The sequence below is a fragment of the Melospiza melodia genome, chromosome 3 (genome assembly GCF_035770615.1).
Source record: "Melospiza melodia melodia isolate bMelMel2 chromosome 3, bMelMel2.pri, whole genome shotgun sequence".
In the NCBI taxonomy this organism is placed as follows: domain Eukaryota; kingdom Metazoa; phylum Chordata; class Aves; order Passeriformes; family Passerellidae; genus Melospiza; species Melospiza melodia.
Genome location: NC_086196.1, coordinates 9733948 through 9755637, shown reverse-complemented (window position 1 = coordinate 9755637; position 21690 = coordinate 9733948). Strand labels below are relative to the sequence as shown.

The following is a 21690-nucleotide window of genomic DNA, read 5'->3' as shown; positions in this document are numbered from 1 at the left end:
CAGCAGCAGTGTGGCATGGTATTTATTGCTTGGTATTTATTGCTTGTGACAGAAACCCGAGATTTTTCAGATAATTAATTATAAGTCTGGACGTGATTCACTCCAGAAACTCTTCTGATAGCTTCTGCAGATTGGGAAGTTACTGCAGAGTGCTCTCTACTTGTATTTGACTATTGACTGATGGTCTTTGTTATGCATAATTAAGGATTAAAGCATCCAAACTCTCAACACCATCTATCTACACAACAATTCTATTATCCAGAGGCATGGATACCAGAGAGTAGGATTAACCTGTTTCAAGAAAAAAACCAAAACATCGTGATAGTAAGCTTGGCTGAGCAGCCAGGATAACTACTTCATGAGAAATCTTAAATACATGTGAGTAAAATTTCCCAAATTCTGAAAAAAATGCTTTATGCCTTCTCACCTGTTAAGAAATTGATAGATGACAGAAAATTACTTTTTACTACTATGTTGTTTGCTTTGTGATCTCCTCTAGTCTTTTAATTTTGGGGTTATCCCTTGCCAGCAGCTTGCTGCAGCACTCAATCTTTCTTAGAGGTTGTACCTTTCCATCACTTGAGGAAGATAGAAATGATGCCATTTCAGCCAATGTTAACATTATTGAGACCTCTGAACGTGAGTGAAATAATTTCCCACTCAATCACAACAGGGAATTCCAGAAACAAAGCTGTCTGCTTAGACTCTGTAGCACAGCTTAGGGGGTGTGTATATATTCCAAATGTAACTATTATCTTACTAACTCAGAGGATCAGAAATAAAGTACTTAAAAATACAAACAGCTTTGGCTTCTATGGAAGCTGTCAACACTGGTTTCCAATGCAGCAAACAAATGTTACTGTGAATAAATGAGATCTGGTCTTAGCCTCCTCCTACAGGGCAGCAGTGACACTGCATTTTCTAATTAGGGTTGAAGTAATACACACAAAGTGACCATCAGCAACAATATGAAATACTATGATATACAGATTATTGGACAGATCTACAGTATTTCTAAAATATAATCCCAGAGGAAAATACAGTAATAGACTCTTACCTGGATATTATCGAATTTCAAGCCAGGCATGGTGAGATTCTCCTTGTCTATGAACACAGTGCTGTACTGTTGTGTGGCAACTGAAATGAGAACATTTCTTGTCTCCTCACTGGGAATCCAAGCATCATTTCTTCTATCCAGTTCGCTCATATTTAAGGCTGTGGCAAACGGGTCATCACTTCCAGCAAACACAGCTTGGATTTGTGAGAATGGCTTGGGGGATTGACTTATTTCTAGAGATGATGGGGGACCACCTGCTTCAGGTCTCCCATTTTGCACAGGGAAAGCAGGGTTGGATGAAGAACCACCTCCGCCATTAGAAAGAGAGGACATCTGTTCTGGAACTGAAGAGCTTGCATTGGGATTACTAACAGAAATAAAATTGGATGTTGTGAATGAATCAAAAAAATCAGAAGCTAAAGTATTAGTGCTAACAGTGTCACCAAAGAACTTGCTTAGACTGGGACTTGGTTGAACCACCTGTGGATTATACTTCACTGGAGTCTCTATTATACTACTAAAACTGGGAGATTTCACCATCTGAGGCTCAAAACCATCAGGCAGGAACAACTGTGGCTGGGAGCTAGCATTGTTTGCTTGGCTGAAGATGGTGCACACAGGAATGGGCTCAGCCTCAGACGATGGTTTGGTAGTACTGGGTGACAGCATCTGGTCCTCAGGTGTGCTGTCATCAACGTTATTTGGTTTGGTTTCAACGGGAACATTGTTTCCCAGCTTTGGTTCCTCCTTCACTGCTTCCTGAATTGAGTCTTCCTTTAAAGATGCCTGATCATCTGTTCCAATCTCAGAAATGTCTTTTGGGGTTTCTTCATGTTCAGTTTCACTCTCATTACTCAAAAACTCTTCTTTATCCACTTCAGTCTGTGTTTTTTGATTATCTTTAGCTTCCATTTGGTCTACTATCTCCTGAAGACAACCAAGTTCACCTGTGTCATCTTCACTATTGTTTGGGGAATCTGAAATAATGACACTCTCCATCATTTGCTCATTAAGTTTATCTACAAAATTATTTGAGTCCTCTGATACAGTTTCATTCCCTTCAGACTCAAATTCATCTCCACCAAGGTCAATGGTTTCCTCATGAAAGAGAATTTCTTCCTGAGTTTTCTGCTGAACTAGGTCTCTGCTGTCATCTTCAGCTGAGGCGCTCTTTGCATCCTTAGCATTGCTTTCATTATTCTCCATAGTAACTGAAAAAGGAGAAGCCCCCACCAAAACAAGAATTAGTTTTATTGTTTGTATTCTGCTCAGGTGTCATAGCAAAACTCCTAAGAACCATACAAAAGTAAAATACCATAGTATTTCAGTAAACATACAATAGTAAAAGTCTTCCTTTAAAAAATAGTGATTTCACTATTTCACATCTTCCCTTTGACATTTTTCATTTAAAGTCTAATCACAGAACCAATTCTGAAAGTATTTTCTCTTTATCTTTTCTACACGTCGTAAAACTATTGAGATTGAAAACCAAACGCCTCCCACTAAACACACATGAAACAGTATCATAGAACGGTATCAGAGAATGGTTTGGTTCGGAAGGAGACCTTACAAGACCATCTGATTCCAAACCCCCCACCATGCGCAGGGACACCTTCCACTGGACCAGACTGCTCAGAGCCGCATCCAAGCTGCCCTTACACTCCTCCAGGTTTAGGGCCTCCCCAACATCCCCGGACAACCCGCTCTAGCGACTCAACATTTGCGTTCCGGATCGCGAGGACGCGCCAGCTCCGGTTTCAGCAAAGCGCAGCGCAGGCTCCCGGCTGTCAGCAGGGCAGCTGCCGAGCGCGGCCGGGCTCAGCGGGGGCAGCGCCGCTGCGAGCCCCGCAGCCCCGGCCCGGACAGCCCCGGGGTGGGCCCGGCCGCCTCCAGGCAGAGCTCCAGCGAGCACCCGCCCACCCGAACGACCCTCAGGCCGCGCGACCCCTCCGCTCCGCTCCGTTCCCGTCTCTCCGTTCCCGTCTCTCCTTTCCCCTCCCGTCCCGTCCCGTCACCTCCGCGCCGCCGCTGCGCCCGGCGCCGCTCCCCCCGCACTGCGCCTGCGCTCGGGCCGGGCCGGGCGGGGCTGCGCGCGCGCAGCTCCCGGAAGCGGCCGGCGACGGGCCCCGCCGAGGGTCAGAAAGCATCGGAAGCGACGGCGGCTGCCTGGCTGGGCTGGGGGGGTCGCGATGGAGGACGACGCGCCGGTGATTTACGGGCTGGAGTTCCAGGTGAGCGAGAGCGGAGGCCAAGGAAAGGTCGGCAGGTGCCGGTCCTGCATCGAAAAGGCGCTGGCCGTGGGGTCGGGTGTGTGTAGTGGGGCAGAGGAGAGCCCGCCCGGGGGAGACCGGCGTCCTCCCTCCTCCCCAAGCCCGGACCGGGGCACCGCGGGCACCGCCGGGTTGTGATGGCTCTTGGCAGCCGCGCTCGGGCGTTCAAGGGTGGGTGCCCGGCCAGCGGCCGGGAGTCGTTCCCCACCCCAATCGCGCTGTTTGCAGGGCGGGAGCGGGGCCCGGCAGGCTCCTTCTGCCCGCGGTGCCCGGGGGGCTCCTGCCCGGGGGCTGCTGCCCGGGCACCGCTCCCGGCTCCGCGCTGGAAAAGGCTTTGTCTGGCGCTGCAGTGGTACCAAAGTACTGCCAAATAAATCATTGATTCTGCCTTGTCAGAAAAAAAAAATAAAAATTGCTTTTCTGAGGAGAGAGCATGAAACTGTTTCCAGTAAGTTACGAATTTTAGTTGGCTGTACCCTGCCATAAATCTACGTGAACTTTGTGGGATCTCCCTGTAAAGTCTCTGTCAGCAGGGCAGTATGTGCATTTGTCCCATGCGACAAATCTGTCCATCACGTCAGTATTCTATGGCTGTAAAGAAATGGAACTGTCCAACTGAGAAACTTAGTGATCCTCTTGTTAGACGAGCACAGGTGTTGTGTTTAATGAGGTTTCTGTAAGTTCTGGGAAAGCAGAGTGAGAGGGACCCTAATTCATTCCTCCTCCGCCTAAGGGCTTTACTCAGCTGTGATGTGTTGCGGCTGGCTCACCCTCACTAGCCATTATAGCAGTAATGCCTGCAGAGGAAAACCAGCACCTCCTAACAAAGCGCTTCATTCTGCTGTAGATGTAGCAATAGAAATATCTTCATGGGGCAGTTTTTTTTTGGCTTTTGGCACTTTCGCTAAGGATTCGTGTAATGTACGAAGGTTCTTTGTAACAAATGACCTGAATGCCGAGTGAGCTCTGTAGTCCTGACCATACCAATAGATTTCATTAACAAATTTGGATTTGTTTGGTTTTCCTCTTCTGTGGGAGCTGCTACATAATGTTCACCTGCACTAAATGTTGAATCTACTCAAACCTGATGAAGTTTTATAGTGTGCTGTTTTGTATGATAGTATTTTCTGATTGGCTTGAGATAGCTGTAACTTGGACTTCAAAATTAATGAAACTTATACTTAAATCTTTTTTGCAGAAGAGAATATATATCCTGTACTTAAAAATATTCATAGTTCATTTCTGGTAAGTCACATATAATCCATCTTCCAGGAATTTGGGCAAGCTAGTGTGTGCTGTCTGGAACCTTCATGGACCTGTGTATCCTGCCCCCTCCATATATCTATACCATATATCTGCTACACACTTCTCTCCTGTGAAGTATGTAACTTGTTGGAGTTGTCTGGCAGGAGGATAAAGCAAAAGGGTGAATAAAGTGGCTGTAATAAAAGGAAATTACTGTTAATACAGATCACTTGGGGAGAGGGTAAGGAAAGAAGAGATAATTTATGCATAAGTCAGGGAGTATAGAGATGAAGGCTCTGTTGTTGATCTCCATTAACTCCCAGTGTGTCTTTAAAACAAATTGCATCTCTGTGCTTTTTGAAAATGGAGACACTAATATAAAAACTTAAACCTAAAACTGATCTGGTTTTTCCAACTGCCATTTCTAGGTCTAATAAGAAAGATGATTATTTTTTTAAAACATAGTTTCTTCTGTGTTGCTAGATAATAATGGTTAGCTGTGTCATCACAATTACTGCTTTTTGTCTGGAAGAGTCTGTTCAGACTATTTTTTTTCAGCCAAGTTTTAAAAATTTTGGCTTTGCATCTCATATTTGGACTCTAGCAGTCAGTAGAAGTCCTTCTTTGGCCACTGATGGAGAAAGTGTAGTTGTGTAAATGTGCTTTTCATCTGATCTAATGTGATCATGTTTATAGGAACTTAAAGCTGATTCTTCCTAGGCGCTATCCACCAACTAACTTAACATTATTTTTGCATGGTTTTTGTTCATTTCCATGTATAGAATGTGTTCTGATGTATTAGCATATATAATGTAACTTAGAATAATGAACAAATACATTTTTCTCTTTTTTAATCTCTTAGGTGTGTCTGTAAGTGATATGAACGTTGTACAGACATGCAAATTATGTGTGAGTGACACTTTTTGTGCCTTTTAAAAAGACAGCCTCACCATAGTTGCTCTGCTTGTCCAACTGCAGTGAAAATGAGAAGATTACAGTGGGTGGTGAATGAAAATGTGAGATAGTGCTTGAATTAAGGTACTGAGTGATGGGACTGTGGCTCAGGATGATGAATACAAAGCAGCAGCTGCAGAACATTTCAATACCAAGGTGGTTCTTCTAAAAGGAATCTTGGTAGAAATAATCAATGTCCTCAGTTATAAGAATGTGATGAATAAGTTCCCAGGAATATTGCTGAGTGCTGTATTTTTTTGTCAGTGAAATTATGTTGTTCTTGTTCTGTGTAGAGTTGAGCTGGGCTTTATTCTCTAACCTGAAGTTCATGGTATGTCTGCCCCATGTTGAACTGGCTTTCATTTTCAGGGAGTCACAATTTCCCCCATGTTTTTCTGGAGGGTTTAAACAGTGACATTTTGAGCAGCTGTGAAAGCACCACTGAACATCTCAAAATACCGTGTTTGCCTTACTCTAAGGTTGACTGGATAACATTTCTAGCCCTGGAAATGAGCAGTGGGGAGGGGTGCTTTCTGGGGTAGGCATTTGGTTCAAGCCTACATCTTGCTTGTTTAAAAGCATGCAGAAGCCAGCCAGCATCATGAGATGAGGGAAGGGGAACATGAGTTATGCCAGAGAATGATCATTTTGGAGTGTGTGTTTGGCATGTTTGATGGGTTTTGGGGATACCGCAACACTGAGCTGGATTTCAGCATGCTTGTATGTTGCACGTCAAAAGTACATAGACAAGTGAGGAAAAAGGACAATGAGCAGGAGGCAAGGACCACAGAAAGCTGCCTGGCTGAGCACAGGGCCATACTGCCCATGGGCAGCTCCAGCACCACCCTGAGACAGGGTCTGGCTGAAGGAGGACTGAAAATTGCACTGATGCTTTGATAGAGTTAGTGTTCTCCATTGTGGTCATTGAGCTTCTTGAATAAATGCTACTTGACCCATTTTGTGTTGTCTGTTAATTGTTAACAGGTTTTATGAATCTGAACAGACACTTGATTTTTTTAGGACTTTGCCTGCTTGCGAGAATAAGATGAAACTTAATTTCCCTAAAGCCAGATGTGTTTTCTTGGAGTAAGAAACTTCAAGCAAAATACCAACTGAAACAGATTGTGGAAGACCTGTGACCAATGTGTGTACACCTATTGTCATGAGTATGTTTTGAGAATAGCTCAGCTCACTTACCTGTGATGGAGTAAAAGCCAGGTGTAGATTTGCTAGAAGTGGTAAAAGGGGTCTTCCCTGGAAAATGTGTGTCGTTTGTGAGCTGCCCGGGGAAAGCTGTGCTGGCTTTCAGGCTTGGCTCTGTTCCTGCGTGGGAGTGCAGAGCCTATAGCTCCTATGGGCAGTGGTCTTCTCTTCCCTGGGGGCAGCTTTGTGGTCTCGTGTGGGTTCAGAGAGATCAGCCTAAGCAGAATCTACTTGATAATTTTGGTCCAGCTTTAGCAATGTCTTTGGAAGATTTACTTTGAAAATTCAATCAGTTTAAGAAACTGCCTAATAACGTCTTACTAAATTCCTAGCTTTTGTGTCAGTTCTCTTTCTTCTCTAAGATTACTTGCCTCATGAGTGCCAATCCTGTATATTTTAAGCCTTTGTGGTTTAAAGTGTTACTAGAGGAACAAAAGTAGGTAAGTGGCAAAGCTCTCTTAACTAATCCCCCAAAGATCTTCATAATGCATGAAGTGAAACAGTTGGAAAGTATTTTTTAGGACCTTTAAGCAATTAGTAGGCTCTTCCTACTGTTAGGTGTGGTACAGAATAATAACAATATAAAGATACAGGCAGGTGAACTTGAAGGAACTTTTACAGGATGATTGTTACCTTCATGAGAAATGAATGAGTTTTCTGAGGATGATTGTGCTATGCAGGTCTGTGTGCAGATTGCATTCTTCACTGTGAGGGTTTACAGAATCTGTCAATCTTTGGAATAGGGTCAATGCACTAAATACATTGGTGGTGGGAATTCTTGTGCTGTGAAAGACTTGGGGAAAACAGCTGTCTGAGAGCATTGAAGGTCACCTGGGCATGTGTGCTGCCAACCTTTTCACTGATAGTCGCTGCAGCTTATTAGAGTCACTGAGAGAGTCTCCTACTGTGGTGGGAGAAACAAGGCTGTCTTACCTAACTAAAAATCAAAGTCTACTTCTTGAAAATTGAAATTGTGCCAGAAGGCAAAAATAACATTCATGACATTAGCAGCCTGGGGCTTGCCAGAATGAGGCATCAGCAAATCCAGCTCCTCACCCCACGTAGCAGTACACTAGTCCCGGTTTTCAGCATATGCAGATGGTCAAATAACTTTAAATTCAAATTTAGGGATTTCAAGCCAGTACTGTATCCTTACATTGTGCATTGTAAGTTCATGATTTGTTAGTACAGATTGATTGTATGAATTTCAAATGATGCCTGGTTTCAAGAATATTTTTTGTTTGTTTTAAATGTAATAGAAATATTCAAGTGTTGGGGTGTGTTTGTTTTCTTGTTTGTTAATACCAAACCAGTGCAATGCATCAGCACAACAACGTGTGTTGAGCAAGTACTTTTTTGTCTATTAATGCCCTAAATAGTAACAGTCAAATTATCAAAACAAACAAACAAAAAACCAAACAACAACTTTGGGCATTTGGCTGCTATTTCAAAAGATGTTGAGGAGTGAAAATTTTGCAGAAGAAATTATGAACAAAGTGTAGAGAATCAGTGCATTGCAGTTCCATAATGCTCTTAGTTTAAACCAACCTTCTTCACCCTTTTGAGGTTTGCCATTGTGTTCTTCGGGATCGTCTCTTGTTGTTGTCAAGTCCGATAGATTCTTTTTATCCAGGGTTTTTATTTTTCTACAGGTGGCCTAAATTGTCAAGGGCAAGGTAGAAGGTGATCTTTGCCCACCATCACATGAGCATAGTGTAGGCATAGACATGATGCCCAGTCTCCAGTTAGTTTTACCTGCATTCTGCTACAATGATAGTTGTTTCTTTTGCTTTATCTTGATACTACTTTCTGTCATGCTTGTGTTCTAAATGTCCTGTGCATTTACTGTAGTGGATTTGCAGTTAATTTGTTGTCCTGTTTTGTGAAACTGCTTCCTTTAAACTATGCACATTTCCTCATAGGGCTGTTGATAAATATGATATCTGGATGTGTAGCCAAAAAGTTCTTTGTGGTTCACAGTGTTTTAAACTTGTCTTGCAAATATTTTTTCCTACAGTTAGGCTTTCTTTAAAAATGAAATGATGTAATTGCACAGATTGTTGCATTGTCTAGCACTGTCAGTTAGGTGGGATGTTGAGAGCATGTGTAAGGATTACTTGCTAACTTGCTGCTTGTGTCTCTCAGATGTGTATTCTGATTATTTTCTAAGCTTTATACCAGTTTTTTTAGTAAGTAATAGTCTAATACCTTGGCTAGAATCCTAAAATGGTTTGGGTTGGAACAGACCTTAAAGATCCAGTTCCAATGCCAGTTCCAATCCCTAGACCAGGTTGTTCAGAGCTCCCTCCAGCTGAGTCTTGAGCTCCAGGGATGGGGAGTCCACAACCTCTCTGGGCAACCTGTTCAGCACCTTACCACTCTCACAGTAAAGAATTAATTTTTTCAATATCCTGTCTAAACCTGCCTTCCTTCAGCTCAAGGCCCTTGTCCTGTCACCATGTGCCCTTGTGAAAAGCCCCTTTCCACATAAACTCAGTAGTAAACTCTTTTTGGGCTATATACAGTTCTGTGTTCTGTGGGTGCAGATTTAGAAAAATAATAATTTCCACTGGTTTAGATTAATCACTATTCATTTTACTACACTTTTTTGCTTATTTTCTATCTATAAGCTGCAGTCAAGGTAGGATGCTTTATGAAAGGTTCTATTTGCAACCTGTTCTGACGAGATGACAAAGTTAAGGCACTTTCCTTGATCTTGACAGCACTCTGGATTCAGCTGTATTGTTCATTAGAAGGATTACTTGGTGTCTTCATCTGTTGAAACAACTTTTTCTCTCCAAGTAACTCAGAGTAGACAAAATTACACATATCTTTGTGCAGGAGACAAGTGAAAGTCAATTGTTCTGATATTGATATTATGAATCAGACTTCCAAATTTATGAAGGCTTGGTGAGTTTGAATTTTGTATCCTGTGTATGGATGTTGCTGGGGTTTTTTGGTCAGGGAATAAACAATGATATTTCTTCTTGTAAAATGTGTCTAAATATTTTTTTCTCATGCCCTTTTTTTTCTTTCTGCAAAATGGAAAATTATTTTAAGGAAAAGCTAGAGAAGCTGATGACATAAATGTTACTATGTATTTACATAAGTTTATTTTGGGCATAAAGTTTGTCTCCAACTTTATGCATTTTTGAAAGCAGCTTGACCAGACTTACTTGAAAAGCTTTGAAAGGGCTGGAGACCTCTTTTAGTTCTTTATTTCTTTAAAGGTCCTGGAGGTCTCTGCTTCTCTTTGATGTATAGAAACAACAGAAGCTTCTTTGTTTGAAGGCGATACATAGCTGTTGGCTCATTTCTAGTGTTTTCTCAAAATAATTCAAAGCAGGTCTTTTAAATGAAAAGAAATGCTTGCAAAGATCTGCAAATATAAATTCTGTTAAAGACCATAGCTTTTCTGCAATCATCTTGGTGAACTTAAGTTGTGTCTGTCAATCAGGAACACTCTAGGCTTGTTGTAGATGAGTACTGCATAACAAAAAAGTAAAGTAGATTGGTATGGATTCACACTGCAGATCTTTGATCTGTATGAGTATTTTGAACACAAACTACTCATTATTTCTCTATTTCTTTTTTTTTCCCCACTATATAGATGTTATAAATGTAGGTGTAGCACTAATAGCTTGTTACTGATAAGCCTGTTGCATTTTTAAACTTTTTATACTCCTTCTTACACAAAATATTACACTGTTTAAATTACACATTTCAGATACCAAGAAAGAAATATCTGCTCTATACAAATCCTGAGATTATTCAAAAAAATTAGTTTTTCCTTATTGCTGCTGCTGGACAACGCCTTGCGTGGCTTTGCTTTATTTAAGAAAAGTCAAATATCTTTAAATTGCTTTTCTAGAATTAATTTGCTCTAAATTTGGGCATTGGGATCTAATATATTCCAGATATTGCTTTCCAAGCCTTTAGGCATCTTTTTAGTATCAATTTGAAAATAAATTTCAAATAGAATGATATTGAAGTGTTTCTGAATCCGAGGGTAACAAGCTGCATGACAGGATGGCAGTAAGAAGGGCCATTCAGCATTTACCTGAATCCTTCATCAGTATTTGCTTGAAATATTTGCCTTAGTGTCTGGAGAGATCAGAGCTATTTTATGCCAAATAGGATGTGAATTGCAGAGATTTGTTTTTAGATTAAAAAATCATATTGAACAATATTATTAAGGGTATCTTTTGCATGGAGAAATAGCAGATATTCCTCACAAATATAGTGTATAAAAATGCCTTTGAGTAATAGTTTACCTTCCATTTACTCAAAATTGTCTAAGAGTCTCTGCTAGTGGCTAGTGCAAACTAGTGATTGTGGTTTTAGCTCAAGCTGTGCTATGTTTGTCAGTGTCTCCCATGGCCCTTAACTGCTTTGTTTTGCTTCTTTCAAGACTGTGGTTGGTGTAAGTTGAAGAAGCAAGGCAGAGACTCTAGCAATGCCCTTAACATAATACAACAAAGAAATGACATTATGATAAAAGTTTTAAAGATAAATAAAAAATTACTTCTCCCTTCATTCAGACAACTCTTATCTCTAATGGGCTTCAGCAGAAAAGAGGAGGCTTGGTTTTTAATTTGCTTCTAAACATTGTGGTTAATGGTGAGAAAAAAATTAATTTTTACATTGGCTTATTCAACCTGAGTAGTGTGAAAACTCTTGTAAAAACAGCTTCTTCCTTGGATATCTTATTGTTTTTTAACAATAGTTAAAAATTGTCCAGTGTTCTATGGAGTTTTTTCAGATGATAAAGGAAAATTAGTTTGGGTGAGATGCTCCATTTGATGTTATCTCTGTTATAATGAAGATCAGGTAATGTATTTGGTACCCATGTTCCTCAATCCTCACAAGTATGAGAAATTGCACAAAAAATGTATTAAGCAAAATGGGCATAAAGGCCAAGAAAGTCTGCCATTTGAAAGAATGTAATGCTTAAAATGACAATTGATACATAAGTTTCAAAATTTCTGCTGAAATTAATGGATTTATTAATTCTACTTTTCTAATGGCTTTCTTCTTTCCTAGGCACGAGCTTTAACACCTCAGACAGCAGAAACAGATGCAATAAGATTTTTGGTTGGAACACAGTCTCTTAGATATGATAATCAGGTAATTTTTCTGTCAAATATCAATTGTAATTTTTACCACTTTTTGTAACATTGTTCTGGTATCATCCCTCTTCCTTTCCTGTTGAGTATGAGCATTGACAGTCAAGTGAAGACTTCTGTTGGTAGAATGTAAAGATATTGATAGGAAATGGAGGTGAATGAAAGCTGTGTGTACTTTCTGAATATCATATCCCTCTTCTAAGTTGTATGATTAAATCAGATTGGTTTAGTAAAGAAACTGCCATAATTTTGTTAATTTAGATCTATAGATGCTCTGGAACTATCTTTAAATCCCTGAAGAGATGCAAAGTAAAACAAAATTCTTTAGGCCTTAATTGCTTCTAATGGGACTCTTGGTACATGCACAGTTCAGTGTATATGTTGCTTTATAAACCGGATTTTTCAATATTCATTATTGGAAATCAGCTGTTTCCTTCCTGATCATTCAAACAATTCAAATTAAAATTTGAGTGACTTTCATGGCTCAGTTTCTATAGGGCCGTTTCTTCTGAGGTTAAGTCTTTGAGTTGTAATTATACAGCATATTTAATTTTTGTGACTGAATTTCAGTAGAAATCATACTGAAACAAGTTCTTGAGGCTGAAAGGGTTAGAAGGCAGTACTGAGTGCAGGTGGCAAGGCTTGTGTGGCAGGAGAGCTGCAGGGGTGGCTCTGAGAAGAGGCCAGGGGTTGCCTGTGCCACACACGGCTGGTTCCAGTGAATCCTCCTCAGGACACAGGTGAGTCAGTTTGCCATGAAGGCTCTGTGCTGAAGCAGAGGAACAGAGTGAGATGGAAAGAGCATCAGAGAGAAAACACCCATAACCACCGCTGCCCCGCATCCCCCTGCCCCACTTGAAAGGATCAGAGGAGTCTGGGTTGAAGTCCAGCCTGGAAAGTGGGGGAGAGAAGGTACTTGTTTATTTGAACTGCCAATGAACTAATTCCTTCACTCAAGTCAAGCCTGTTTTGCCCAGAAAATTAGTTAGTTAGTGGCCTCCCTGTCTGTAGCATGGCACATAAACTGTCTCATTCCTGTTCTTCCTGGTTTCTCCCCATCTTTCCTGGGGAGAGCAGGTGTCTGGGTGGGAGCCTGTTAGCCAAGGCTGACACCCACCACAGAAGTCCCTGGCATTGAATGGAGTGACCAGCTCTTAAAAAATGGCCTGTAATGGGCTACACAAAATCACTTGGAACTACAGCTTTGGGACATGTCAGCTGTCAATTCCCAATTTGAGTTCATTACTCAATGATAAGACTGGATGAGACTCAAGAAAAGTTATTCCAAGGATAAGGGGGATGGAGTATTCAGTTTATTTCCATTTCAAGTAATACTTGGGCAAGGAGTAACAAAATAAATGGCAGACACACTTAGTTAAAATTAAAAGTTCAATGCACACAGTTATATTTTTGATTGTGCTGTCTCTTGCTCTTCAAATATTTGGTATAATGTGGGGGCTTTTTACTGTTATTTCTGTGATGATCTTACAGCCTGCTCAACTAATTAAATCCTGATACAAAATTGATGTAGAAGAGTGGTTCTCACCAGTTGATTGCCAACAGATCTTTAATAATTTAAATTTTCTGATTTTGAAAAGTTTATTTGGTATATGCTATGTATTTTAGAAATGTTTGCATGTTTCAACTTTGAGTATGCTTTTCTTTCTCCAGGGAATAACATTAACAATAGAAATGGAGGACAATTTCTAGTGTATTCACAAATGTTTGGAGGTTATTGGCCTTTAGCTGTGCCTCAGGCCATCATTTCTTCTCAGCTAGTTCCTCAATCCCCAAGAAGTGCCCTAGGCTCAGCTCATTATAACTTAATTCAGCACTAGGTTCTCTACATTTACTTAAAAACTTTTTTAGTTACCTGACCAAACTTATGAGCTTTTCTTGCAACACTTAATACTTTACTAAGTCCTGCACAGCAAGAGGTTTTATCATCTGCAGATTATTTCTTCCCTTCTGGTCATGGGCAGGTATAGTGCAAATGAAAGAGCGATAATTTTACAGCTGGCATGTTAAGTTTTGCCTCATTGAGGTATATTGCTGTAAAAAGCAATTTTAGGTATTCATAGAATATATTTTAGGTGAAAATATTTTCCTATTAATACTAGTATTTCAAAGGAAAGGAAAGTTTTTATAAGATTTTGCATTAGGTTAGTGTTTGACATATTAATAGTGTATAGGACTTGGCATTTGGTCCTCATATCATGCTGCAAATGGTTTAAGGGGTAGCACTGTGTTCTGTATGGTGTACTTTTGGAACTTTTGTCCTCAGTACTTTCATTGTTGCTAAACTTTGTGTTTATTGTGCCCATTGGAAATATCCAAGTATGGAATTTATTCTTTCCTCATCTCATTGTCAGAACTCTTCAAGTTATTTTCAGTCTTGTATCTTAGAACTTAAAATACTTATTTTCATGATTTATGTAGTGCATTGCATCTGCTGTACTCAGCACCTCAAACCTTGTGTTCAATTCTGGGCTCCTTGCTGCCGTGAAGGCTTTGAGTGTGTCCAGAGAAGGGTGATGGAGGTGGTGATGGCTCTGGAGCACAGCTGTTCTGAGGAGCAGCTGAGGGAGCTGGGGTTCTTCAGTCTGGAGAAAAGGAGCCTGGGGAGGGGTGGTGGCGTCTTATCACTGTCTACAGCTACCTGAAAGGAGGTTGTGCCAGGTGGGGGTCGGTCTCTTCTCCCAGGCAGGCAATAGGACAGGTGAGAAAAAAATAGTCAAATAGCCTTAAGTTATACCAGGAGAAGTTTAAGCTAGATATTAGGAAAAAATGTTTTCATGGAAAGGGTTTTAAAGCATTGGAAAACACTGCCTAGTAAAGTGGTGGAATCATCATCCCTGGAAGAGCTCAAAAAAGTTTGAATATGGCACTTGAGGACATGGTTTAATGGTGTACATGGTGGTGTACAGTATTAGGTATTCAAATACTTTCTATGCAATTTCTGTTGTCCTTCGTATTTAGTGAGTATTCCATATATCATGTATTCAAATCAGTAGGAAGATTCTTAGTGAAAAAAACATTGGAGGAACTTTTGCAGTTGTTTTTGTTCTGCTGATCAACTTACTATGGTAGGTAGTGTTCATTGGCTGGCCTTGCTGTGAAAGCTGTCATTTTTCAACTCACAAAATGTAAACAGTACTGCTGCATAAGAATTAAATTTCATATTTCCCAAAAATCTCATGATTTTTCATGAGCTTCCTTGTGTTCCACCACTTTAGAGCTGTCCATGTTGTCAGCTGAATCAGAAATGTAGCAGAGAGAAAGCAGACAGAGATTGGTTATCTGTGCCTTCAAAGGGCTTCAGGTGGGGTAAAGAGCCTTATGTGCTGAGTGTCTTTCAGCCTGGTTAGTGTGGGAAGAGATGTGTGTGGCTGCAGGACATGGGGTTTACATCTATGGTTCACTGTCTCGGGTGAGAAACTTGGCCTGAGTTGCCAAAGGAGACCCCAAACAAAAACAAGGTATGGGATTAAACTGATCTGTTTTGTCACTCTAGGATGGACGTGCAGTGTTAGGATAGATGGAAGGTGTTCTGATTCTTAAATAGATTCCTAGGTTCAAAGCAGCAAATGAAGTCTCAAAAGACAATTTGCTGATCAACTGCAGAGGCAGTTCTATGCCTGGGATGACAAAATGGAAGAATAATATAGGTGAAGTGGTGCAGGATTATATTTGAAGGAGTTTCTGATGACTGAACAGTAAAATAAAAGGTAACGTGTAAACTCATCCCCTTAAAAACAATGGTGTTAAGATGAAGTTGAGACCTATATTGCAACTTCTGTATTTTAATAAGATCATCTACATTTCTGCATAGCTAAGAGCTTTGCAGTGATTCAGTAAACTTAGTTAACTTGATTCAGTCATGATGATAGTTTAACTCTTTGCTTTTTTTCCCTCTTCACTGTTCACCCAACTTTGAAAATTAATTTTTAATGAGGATACAGTTCTTCAAAATTTGTGAGTCTTCTAAATTTATTTGTCCACTGTTCAGCTTAGGGGAATTAGTATCATGACTAAAGTTCCTTCTGTACATTATGCCAGGCTAAAATCTTCCTAAATTCCTTGTATTTCTCCAGCAACTATAGAAGAACAGCTGACTAAAAAAAGGGAGGGAAAAATGGTAGACCTGTTAAAAAAACCCCAAAAGCATAGCAAAGAAACCTGCAACAAACAAAAATTAAAATAATGAAAAGCAAACTTCATTCTGTCTTTTAAAAATATTATCTGTATATTTAAATAATGTTTTTCTTCATCTTTTAGTACTTTGTTTCCATATAGTATGAAATGAGTAGATTTGTATCTTGGTAGTGACATGTGACTGCTAAAGTGAGCTGTCAAAGTTTCTTACTGAGTGTAAAGTACTTGCTTCAAGAAGAGTCCTTTCCCTCTCTCTCCTTCTTTCTTTGTAGATGATTTGAATTATATGATTTGAATTATATGATTTGGATACAGAATTGGTGCAGACATTTAGACTTAGACTAAGGATTGTAATGTTGTTACTTTTGTTTATTGCTATAAGAAGCATTGAATTGTAATATGTGTTTTATTTACTATTAGCCATAAAATGAAAAATCACCTTCAAGCTTTATCTTGAAAATTGAGAATAAGCATGGTATTTCCTCAAAGAGGGAAATGGCCTGTGTTTTCCTAAAAAAGTTAATCCTGCATGAAATCAATGATATAGTAAATTGTTATTATAACAATTAATTAAAGTAGATATTGGTTATAAAAATCTCATTAAAGCATTCCGTGTAGTCATTGTGTATAATTAAGACCCACAGGAAAACATTTGAAACACTAATGTTGTATTTTATTGTATTTGCAGATTCACATCATAGATTTTGATGATGAAAATAACATTATAAACAAAAATGTTCTTCTTCATCAAGTGGGTGAAATTTGGCACATTAGTACAAGTCCTGCCGACAAAGGTGTACTTGCAACCTGCTACAATAAAAGTAAGTCCTTTTTAAATATGCCCAAGTTGTACAAATGCTTTGATATTTTTGAATGTGTCAGGTTCAAACCTCTAGCTAGGTGTAGGCACTTTCAGTTGGAATGACCAACACAAGCATTTCTAAGAAAATCTGCAAAATTTAATTATACCTCATTTGTGTCATGTCCTTCAATTATCTTGGTTAGAAGTCCACTTCTGCATTCATGTTAAGAAAAGCAGCAAAATAAGCCTTATGTTTGGCTAATGAATGCAAAGCATGGCAAATAAAATATATTCCTGTTACTTTAAGCATAATTTTTATTGATGTTTGCTTTTAAAAGTGCAAGTAAATGTCTTTCAAAATGTGCTAGTATCAAGCTTAACATAAAACTGCAGATGAAGTTTGTATATAATGTTATTTTTCATATTTGAAATGCAGGTATGCCTACAGAGGGCTGCAGCTTCTTATCTAAATATTTTCTCAGTAGGAATGTTCCTTGTCTAACCTTACCATAAGTGCACACAGCTATTGAGATTAAGGGTCTCTGTGCAATTCCTGAGGCAGATGTGATGATTTTCTATCATAGGACTTGAGAAATCCACTTGCATCACTCAGGGAAGGGGCTGATTTTTCTCTCTGACAAGAAATCTGAGGTGTCATTTAAAATAAATATTCTTTCATCCAGTCAATATTCATCTGTTCTTTCATGGAAATGCAGTCCAAGAGTATAACAATTACAGATTTAGTTTCAGGCTTTGTACATTGGTGAACAGCTGTAGTGATGTGTGTTCCTGCTGTTCAGCCTTCTGATTATATTAAGGAGAGGATTCCAGGATTGCCTAGTTCTCCTGAGTCTTTTAGATTGAAAGAAAACTGCTAAAATTTGAATTTATTTTGCAAATCTTAGGTGATTTTTTTAAAACCAATGATAGTAGATAAGTTAAGTAAGTTTTTCCATTGAAATGATTTTGGGCATTTTGAGACCCTTTCTGTGATATTTCCAATTTCCTTTATTTGACCTAATAAATCACATGAATGTTTTCTATTCCAGATTATTTGTGTTCTAGATTTAGTTTATCTGATTTCTTAATATTAAGCTCTGTTGTTTAGTCTTCATGCATCTTACTTTAGAATTATCAGCCATTAACTTTCTGCAGAAACCAAGTTCTCATTCTCAAATGGAGATTACTGACTCTAAATAGCAGTGTATAGAACTGAGAGCACACAGTGTGGGGCTCTGTAATAAGGAATACTGAGTTCAGCAGACAACTTATTTCAAGTAGTAATGCAACCAAATTAAGCAATCGAAACCTTTACAACTCTTAATGTGTTGCATTTCTTTGTTGTTTTAAAAAGTCTCAACTAATTTTCTCATTGAACTACAAGTCAAATGAGATGATGCTTTCAGCAATAGCTGTAAGTATTGTGCCTGTCTCTTGTGTCTGGGCCCGCACTTCTGTCAAGACTTGAACGTTGTTGAAACTGGGAGATTGAAGAAATGTGAGATGTGTCCACTATTAATAGCTGTTTTTTGAAGTTGCTTAAAGAAGTGATAAAATGTAGCATTGAAGAGAAGACAATTATGTACATTTTCCATTTCCTAGCTCACTGGGTAAGGTAATGGAATAGGGTGAAATTTCTTCTTCTATATTGGGAAAGATACTGTGTTTTCTTTTACTCTTGCATATTTGCAAAGAGTTATCATAACTGATGTATTAAAAAAAAGATGTTGTAGGTGCAAATAGGTGTCCTGATTTTGATTTTTGTTAGGAGGAATTTGCCTTTTATATAGGAAGTTTGGGGAATATGAATTTCTTTTTTCAAATGCAGTGACAATCTTTCCATGTTATCCAGTTGTTATCATCCCCTGTTACATTATTGAGACATTGAGACTCTTATTTTTTACTTGACTGCTTGATAGTTAATACTACTGGCTGAAAGTCACAGATGACACCAGCAATCTTGCTTTATGTTTTGAAATACAAATGAGTTGCTGGTTTGCTTCTCTTTTTTTCATGAGGGAATAAATCTTAGCAAAATAATGTAATATGCAAAGCTTTTTGATAATTTCTTCTGAGTGCTCAGAATTCTGCATGGGAAATGGGTGAGTGCATTCAGCTGGTAACAGTGGATTTTCTCTGGGGTTAAGGTCCATACATAAAGTTTAAGCCATCTCTATCTTTGAGAAGAGTGCTGGTGTAATGATGCTTGGAAGTTTTTACAACTCTGGTTGAGAGATGCCTTGAATTGATATACCGGAAGTCTTAATTAAAACTCTAAAAATCCTCTTATATGGGGAAGTTCCTACATTTGATTTGGTTTTGTTGTTCCTGTTCCGTGGGGGTTTTTTTTGTTGTTTTTTTTTTTTTTTTTTTTTTTTTTTTTGTTTGTTTGTTTTTTTTTTTTTTATTTCAAAGACAGTATTTTAACTGCTACTAAAAAATCCCACACCATCATGCTTAGATCTGAAGGTTTTTCCCGTGTGTGTGGATATGTAAATGTGTATGGGTTGTTTTCTCCTGAAACATGTGAGTAGGAAACCTCATTCAGAAGTAGAAACAATCTAGCCTTGTCACTCTCTGGGAGCATGATTTTTTTTTTCCTCCTGCCTTCATTGATATGTGAGATACTTTTACTTGTCCTTGACTTATAAGTGAAAGAGTCATAAAGAGGTAGAACTTAAAATGTATTTATTATTTATTACACCTAATGAAGAACAAAGTCATATACTTATGAGTCATAATGGCTATGCTTCTATGTCAATAAAAAATAATTTGCTTGTTGTCCACTAAATTATTTTAAGTGCTTACTTTTGATAAAATCAGATTTTTTGCCCCTAAATGACTAAACTTGCAGCAACCATAATTCAGTCATTGTTTTGAGATAAACTTTTGCTTTTAGAAGCTCTCAGCAAAATATGTCCAAAGTGCCAAGTATAGCACATTTCCATGACTGGATGCAGACTCTTTGCTCATATTTTTGGCTTTACTGCCTTTTTACATGAAGTCCATCAGAATACTTACTGACATTGATTCTACATATCTTTAAATTCTATGATTTCAAGAAAAGAATGTCCCCCTAAAAAGTAAAAATAAGATGGCTCATCTTCTTGTTCACAAGGAGTCACAGGAAAATTTAAATCCTTGCTGAATATGTAGTTTGGGAACTATATCCTCTAAACAGTGAAGTTAAATAAAAGGGTGCTCTGTATTCTTTGTTCAAGATATTTTACTAGAGTATCAATGTGTAACTAGGTTTTAAAAAAGAAAATACCTTCTTGACTCTAAGGACAAAATGAAGGAAACAGCCTTTTTTTGTTAGCATCAGTATTTACAACTTTGTCTAATTTTGACATTGAAAACATACAAGGCTTTATTAATGATGCATTCTCAATTATGGCATTAACATAACTATGACATCAGCTCAATTATGACATTAACATAATTGTTCCAGTAGCATTGGAACAATTGTGTCTTTGGATATTAACCAGAAATTCCATTTTCTGGGATGTTTTGTCTTAATGTAAAGAAAAAATTGTGGAACTGTCTCCCCTCATGCCCCTCCTCATGCACACACTTCAGAAATACTGACCTAATCACATAATTACAAAGGGAGAACTCATTAGACTCAGTTCCTGCCTCAATTCTAGTGGTTCCCACCCTCACTGATCATGAATATGCCACTTAGGAAATTTTATACTGTTATGACTGATATTATAGGAAGATGATTTTATTCTCAAGTGTTAGGCTTACTAGTTATGTATAATCTTGTCCAACCCCCAGAAAAGATCAGGAATTTGCTATGCTGGTGGCACAGCAGTTGCCTGTGCTACACATTTCTAACTCACTCACCAATATTTTGTGCTAGAAATGTATTAAGACCATCCTGGTGTAACTGACATTGCTCAGAGACAGAATGTGTCTTCAGGAGACACTGAGAAGTAGCTCCTCTTTTTGCAAATGTGTTTGGCAGCTAATTGATGTTGAGAGAATTAGCAATGTTATATTTTATCACAGATTCCCTAGGTGAAGAGAGAAAGTGCATAAATATATGAAAGAAACTAAGTATAAGAGGAGAAAAGAAGGATTATAGTCTGAATATCTCAGGGGCAGGGGAAGAAGGCTTTGTAAAATTAATATCTGAGGTATCCAGAAGAACTCAAACACTATTTGTTTCGTGACATGTTGATGCATCATTTTTCTCTTCTACTACAGCAGATCAACTGACTTAAAACAGGGGTGTGGTGTTATTGGTTTTTTTTTTTTTTCCTCTTGAAGAGAATAAGATTGTTACTGACAGTTTTAAAGTAGGTAAAAATCAAGGGGAGAAATTAGTTTGGTAGTCTTCTTGTTTTAGAAGTTATATTAGATTGTTAAAGTTCAGTATGAGACAGATCAGGTCTTAAAAAAATTAAAAGGTTGGATTCTTGAGAGAACAATATAATTTAGGGATGTTGTTTGGGTGATGACAATAAAAGTGACTATAAGATAAAGTGCTACAGTTGCATTGTAATTTGTTTAATGCCTAATCCCTGAAAATTTACATGTGCTTATTTGCCTATGATACTTACTAATATCCTAAGGTTATGTTCAGCAAAGCTGAAATCATATCATTTGCTTTACAGTAGCCCAGAATTAAAATGGAGGATGCTGCATTTAGTGGAAAATCTCTGTCAGAACAATTCTAGGAACTTTACACCTTTCTTCTTTTTACTGATCTGGTTAGTTGTAGTCAGTTGACTATTCTCTTTTTTATTACTTTCATTAAATTAAAATTGGACAGATTGGCACTTCTAAAAAGTGAATAAGAAAGGTGACAAAGTAATTAAGGAGATCATAGCATTTCTTAGTAGAAATCCACACTTAAATATCAGAAAAGAA

At 38.5% G+C, this 21690-nt stretch overlaps 2 protein-coding genes across 4 annotated transcripts in view; one reads left to right on the top strand and one right to left on the bottom strand.

Moving 5' to 3' along the window:
• The window catches only part of TRAPPC12 (trafficking protein particle complex subunit 12), a 49832-nt gene extending 46710 nt beyond the window's left edge, over positions 1-3122 (bottom strand). Inside the window, exons 1-2 of one of the 2 annotated variants that reach the window (XM_063150792.1) lie at positions 3073-3122; positions 1058-2268 (exon numbers count right to left, since the gene is read on the bottom strand). In XM_063150792.1, coding sequence (XP_063006862.1) covers positions 1058-2263 — 1206 coding nt within the window. In that variant the 5' untranslated portion in view covers positions 2264-2268; positions 3073-3122. Of the gene's footprint in view, positions 1-1057; positions 2269-2775; positions 2799-3072 lie in introns of those variants that run through there. The other variant, XM_063150791.1, reaches the window with a different exon arrangement.
• Positions 3123-3175: 53 nt separating this feature from the next.
• Positions 3176-21690, top strand: part of EIPR1 (EARP complex and GARP complex interacting protein 1) — a 125439-nt gene continuing 106924 nt past the window's right edge. For both annotated transcript variants that reach the window (XM_063150795.1, XM_063150793.1), the window contains exons 1-3: positions 3176-3288; positions 11773-11856; positions 16699-16831. In XM_063150795.1, the coding sequence (XP_063006865.1) occupies positions 3247-3288; positions 11773-11856; positions 16699-16831 (259 nt within the window). In that variant the 5' untranslated portion in view covers positions 3176-3246. The remainder of the gene's footprint in view (positions 3289-11772; positions 11857-16698; positions 16832-21690) is intronic.